General features: G+C 30.4%; 1 protein-coding gene across 1 annotated transcript in view; it reads right to left on the reverse strand.

The window, feature by feature from the left end:
• LOC110019405 (SKP1-like protein 1A) overlaps positions 1–5,358 on the reverse strand; it is a 17,301-nt gene extending 11,943 nt beyond the window's left edge. Inside the window, exons 1-2 of the mRNA XM_020717042.1 lie at positions 5,346–5,358; positions 611–909 (exon numbers count right to left, since the gene is read on the reverse strand). Coding sequence (XP_020572701.1) covers positions 611–909; positions 5,346–5,358 — 312 coding nt within the window. The remainder of the gene's footprint in view (positions 1–610; positions 910–5,345) is intronic.
• Positions 5,359–5,812: the final 454 nt, after the last annotated feature.

A 5,812-nucleotide genomic window follows, 5' to 3' on the forward strand; every position in this document is an offset into this window, starting at 1 on the left:
AGGGAAGATATATATATATAGATCTATGTATATGTATATGTATTTATTTACATATAGATCTATATATATCGGTTGCAACTTCAATTTACAAAATAAATGTATATTTGAATACCCAAATTTATCAATCAAGTGGTCATTTTGTTTTTTTATTTGTCATTTTTTGTTATTAAATGTTTAAACAAATTTATTTTTAATCTTTTGCCTTATTATTACTTATATTCATCAAATAATAATTATAAAATACAAAATATTAATAAAAAAATAAAAAAGTTATGAAAAAACAAAAATAAATGCATACATGTTTCGTGAAATAAAGAAGGCTTCCCGAGAAGTCGATTTTACTTTCTGAAAGACAAAATTGGCTTCTAAACGATCAATTATATCGATTTTTAAATTACTTTTTTTAAGTACGTTTTACCGAAACAGTTTTTATTTCTTAATTACATCCACTTCTAGCATTGAGTTTAGTCATTTATCAACTTATCAAGACAATGAAAACCTAGTTTAAATGAATAGACCATAAACAGCAGAAATAGGAAGGGAAGGACGAATATTGTCGTCCTCAAAAAACACAAGCAATCCAAATCCAGAAATAAGAAGATAGACGAACCAGCATGAGTTCGTAGAGGGTGGCCTGATCAACCTTCACGAAATCCGCGTCCCAATTCTTGAGCTCCTCGACACGCTTATCGTCGGAACTTCCACTTCTGGAGTGCTTCTCGCAGTATTCAATGACCTTCGACAGAATCTTGGTGTTGACATTGGGAAGAGGTATTACGCCATCCCCGCATCCATCCTGGAGCATGTGGAGGATACTCTGCGACTCCCTTGCCACTGCTTCTTCCACCACGAACATATCCCCATCTGAACTCTTCAGCGTCACCTTCATCTTGAACTGATTAAGGGGTGCTATATTCGACAAAGTAGCTTGAGTTCCCGGGATATATTTATTATTTCGGTAATCGGGATATACTCTTATTTATTGTAGATATATTTCTAATTTTAACAATCAATTTCATTCACAAAAATTAAAAAAAAAAAATACTCTTATTTATTGTAGATATATTTCTAAATTTAACTCTCATTTTAAACTACCCAAAAATAAGTACTTTTATTTATTGCAGATATAATTTAGCTTATACATAAAAGATGTAATTTACTTTTTCTAAATTTAAATAGTAATTTCTTTTGTGATATAAAATATAAGAGTGGCATAATGTAAAAAATAAAGTTTAGATGTTATATAAAGACAAATGAATATGGTCGCATCATGACATGTATGTTTGTTTATTAGTACTATTATTTATTTATGTTTCACCATTGATTTTCCTTGTTTTCCACTCTCTGTCTATTTTCTCCATTGATATATTTGTCATTCACCTTTTCTCTCATTTTTACTCCATGATATCACTTTTTTTCTCATTATGTGGGTTAGGATGAGATAACTCATAATTACTGAAGAAAGTACCGGAAACCACTAACTAGTGAGAAAGTCTATCTTAGTCTTTGCTATGACAATAAGGGAGACCGCATGTTATCTTGTTGGTTAAATAGTCTAAAAAGACTCATGCACTCGGGACGGTGGAACGTTATGAACATCTTCACCGGGAACGTTATACCAAAAATTTAGATTAATCCACCCATTTAGCATTCCTTTTTCAAGTTATTTTAGGTTAGGGCTTCACCTCTATCTAGAAATCAACCTTCTTTTCCTACCCTATATGTCTCAATTTAAAACGCAAATCCAAACAAAAATCTAAATCTATACTCAAACAGGAAGTCAAGTTTCCTCAAATCCGACTTCCAAATCAAACTCAATCATATATTAACTTCAATCCCATATCAAACTCAAGGTCATATCAATTTCAAGCTTAAGTTCAACTTGCCAAACTCAAATTCAATTCAAAACAATTCCAAGATCAAACCAAATTCAACTTACCTATGTCTCAAATTCAACTCCAAGCTTAAATTCAGCTTACCTATTGCCTAGGCTTAAGCTCAACTCCAAACACATAATCAAATCAAAACCCCAAATTTGATATTAAATCCTCATTCTTAGTCTCTAACTGGCAGGCTCAAACCCTATAAATTCAAGATTTTAAAAATTTAAACACAAATAAAAAACTCAAACCCAAATTTAATAATCCCAAACAAATTTCAAATAACTTTAACCAACTTTATAAAATATAATAAATTTAAATCAGTTCTAACTTTGTAAACTTTAATTAAACCTCATAAACTTCATCTAACTTTTACTTAAATCAGATCCATCAAATTTAAAAAAAAAATGTAACAAACTTAAATGGATTGTTAAGAAATCAACAAACCTAAATGAGTTTTAAGTAAGTCTTAACAAACTTTAACGAACATATATAAATTTTAACAAAAGTTAATAAATTTTAACGAAGTTTAACAAACTTTAAAAAAATTAAATGAATTTAGTAAATTAAAATAAACTTTAACAATCTTTAGTAAATCTTAGAAAAAAATTAACAAACTTATATTTAATAAAATTTAATAAGTTTTAACCAACCTTAACAAGCATTAATAAATCTTAAATCCTTAAGCAAACTTAAACAAATTTTCATAATGAACTTAATAATCCTCAAATAATGAATACTAAAAATCTTAAAATAACTTCTGAGATAAATTTAAAACTAAAATAATAATTTTCACCAACATTAAACAAAAGAATTTATTTTAAAGGCCTTAAACAAATAATTTTAAATAAACATAAAATAAACAAAATCTAAACACATTCCTAACAAGCAACTTCTACAACTTACAACAAACATAAATTGAAACAAATAAAACTTTAAATTAAATTAAACTTGACTAACTTAAGTTTTTAGCTCAAGTGAATCAACTCTAATCAAGCTCATCCAAATCCTTTTGATTTCTATTTAAATCATTCTAATCCTAAAGAAAACTTAAGCCTTTGATATCAATTATCTCATAGACATTTAAAATTCGATCGTGCATAATATAAGTCAAAACTTTAATTGAGAGTATTCTTAGAAGCCACCACTTCTGAGATGAATTTAACCATGAGAGCTTCCCAATGTAAGGATTCCAGACCCTATACTAAATAAACCTTATCATACACTTGAAAGGTAAGAGAAAAAATATGGTTATGTAGACCCAAAAATCATCAAGATTTTCATCATCCAGGTGATTAGATCCATTATAAAGTAATAATTCTTTCTTTCAGGATAGTATATTATTCTTTGGATGTCATATCTTATTAATTAAATAGAAATCTTTCAAGAACTATTATGGATATAATAAGAAACCCCACAAGTGGATATAATAAGGAACCCCACCATGTGTGTGTGTGTGTGTGTGTGTGTGTGTGTGTGATCAATAAATTTTTATCAAACATGAATCTAGTCACATTTTTTTATGAATTCTTCTAATTTTAAATTCAAGTTCTGTTGGGCCTCAATTTTAGCAAGTTTATAGTTAAACTAACTTTCTTGACCTAAAGATGAAAAAATTTGTTCAATCTAAGTTAAATCATGTTGCTAAAGCATAACTGAAGGTTTTAAATTATTGATTGAATAGTTAAATGAACTTCAATTTTGATATATTTATAATCAAGTTGGATGTCAAGATGAGAGGAATCCAATGACTCCAAGTTTACTAAAATTGTAGGTCATTAGGGGACCCAAATTTTAAAAATATATTATAATAAAGTGAGATCAACATGGACTACCTGATCAGATGGTTTAGGAAGTTACACACAAAAAAGTCTAAATGCCCCTTCCCATAAGGCTATAAATAAGTCACCTCTCATCACTTAAGGGGGAAGAAAAGGAGAAGACCAAGAAGAAGTACATTTCAGAGCTTGTTTTGGGGACTAAACCCAACAAATAATCATTAGCCTTTGTAGTCATAAACCACTATCGACCCCCACCTGTAGGCCAATGTTGACCACTATTGACAATCATCACCTACCACCACTGACTATCAGTCACTATCAATCGTTGCTAGCAACCATTATAGTCAAAATAAGGCTATTGTATCTAATGCCTGTATTTTGTTTATGTTGTATGAAAACATGTAATTTTTAATGTAAAATTTTTACCACTAGTTACGACCTTTTGATAAACAACTACTGTTATAATTTCTAAATACAGTCTCTATGGCTAACTACTACATTTATAACAACTAGCTAGGACCTTTATGACAAACAATTATTATTTTAGCCAAAAACCACATCTATTTATTGCCCACTTATGGCTATTATAACTAAAATATTGTTGTGCATCTGTGATTATCTACTTTGTAATTTTTCCTCATTAATTTTAGAAAAGAGTAGACCTATGCACTTAAAATTATATTATGGACTAACTTGACTTGATTAAGTCCAATGATGTTTTCTTTTAAGTTATTCCACTTAAAATAATTTAGTGTCTCCTCCTGCAATTTTTTTTTATCTATGTGTGATATAGATGTTCATGCAATGCTAAGATATTAAAATACTACTCTACTACCGTGAATGTTTTGGCACACAATAATTTGGTATTGTCTATGAAAAATGAAGCCTTTTTAATAAAATTCTATACTTCTTAAATGAATAATAAACACAATACACAAGCTATTGCTCTAACTCTCACTATTCCATGAAACAACTTTAAAGTCTAGGATGCCAAACCTCTACTTTATTTCCTAATGATATACTTCAACCAACTGATGAAGGAACATCCATTGACCTCTTGAAGATCATGTACAAAGAGTAAAGGACATTGAAAATGAGGCTTGACAACTGACGATAGTACATGCTAGAGGGGCACTATTACCTAAAAATCTGCAGATTAGAGGTACATAATTAACACTCCTTTCACACACTAAAGTTTCTCCTCATGAAGCTGACATCCTAGAAATTGTTGGCTCTACACATCCATCCCGCATAGTCAAGTTTGACAGATAAACTTCAATATGTGTGGATAACTTAGCTTGATCTCATCCATGATTTGTTATGACATCTAGTGTAATAAGAGTTTCCTCTATGGGATAATAACTATTTCTTGACTTGCTGTGATGGTTAATGGTCTTTGCCCTTATGTAAAATGGTCATCCAACCACTACCAAACAAACATTAAGCCCTGAGCTTTGACTTAGATGTGGAGGAACAAACATCACTACAGTCTCAATAGGTCATCACATCAACATGCTTTTTGACACCGAATTTGATCTTCTTTAGGTAAGAGCTTCACTCTAAGTTAAAAATATTTGATCTTCACCATGTCTTTCTTCCACATTGAGGAAACCCGAAAATTTGAAAATGTGAAGAAAATCTTGGAAGAAATTCATGGATCTTAATGTTGAACTCCTTGAATTACCATTAGAAGCCATGATTTACATATTAGAAGTAATTTTTGGAATTTTTATTTAATTTGATTAGATTAAAAATGGCTCCATGTCGAAGAGAAGAGTTGAGTTCAACGATTCACGCTTCGTTAATGTGATGGCTCAAACTCGATTTACTTCAATACTTAAAGGAAAAAAGTGTATACAAGATTGAGTTTTTGAGAGTCCGGGAGGAGAAATTGAACAGGTTACTGCCGAGCGAAGGTGGGAAAACTTTTGTTACACCACCAATAAAGCCGATACAAATGTGGTGAAAGAGTTCTACGCCAATGTGATTTATTCTGAAGACGGAATCATACAAGTGCGTGGATTTCCTGTGGAATTTACCGCCGCCCGCATTAACACTTTCTATGAAGTCCCAGATTCTTACAACTATCATTATAAATCATTTAGTATGATGGAAGGTCCCCTCAATGATGTGATTAACTTTATCACTGAT

Source organism: Phalaenopsis equestris, unplaced genomic scaffold (assembly GCF_001263595.1).
Source record: "Phalaenopsis equestris unplaced genomic scaffold, ASM126359v1 Scaffold000055, whole genome shotgun sequence".
NCBI classification, from domain to species: Eukaryota; Viridiplantae; Streptophyta; class Magnoliopsida; order Asparagales; family Orchidaceae; genus Phalaenopsis; species Phalaenopsis equestris.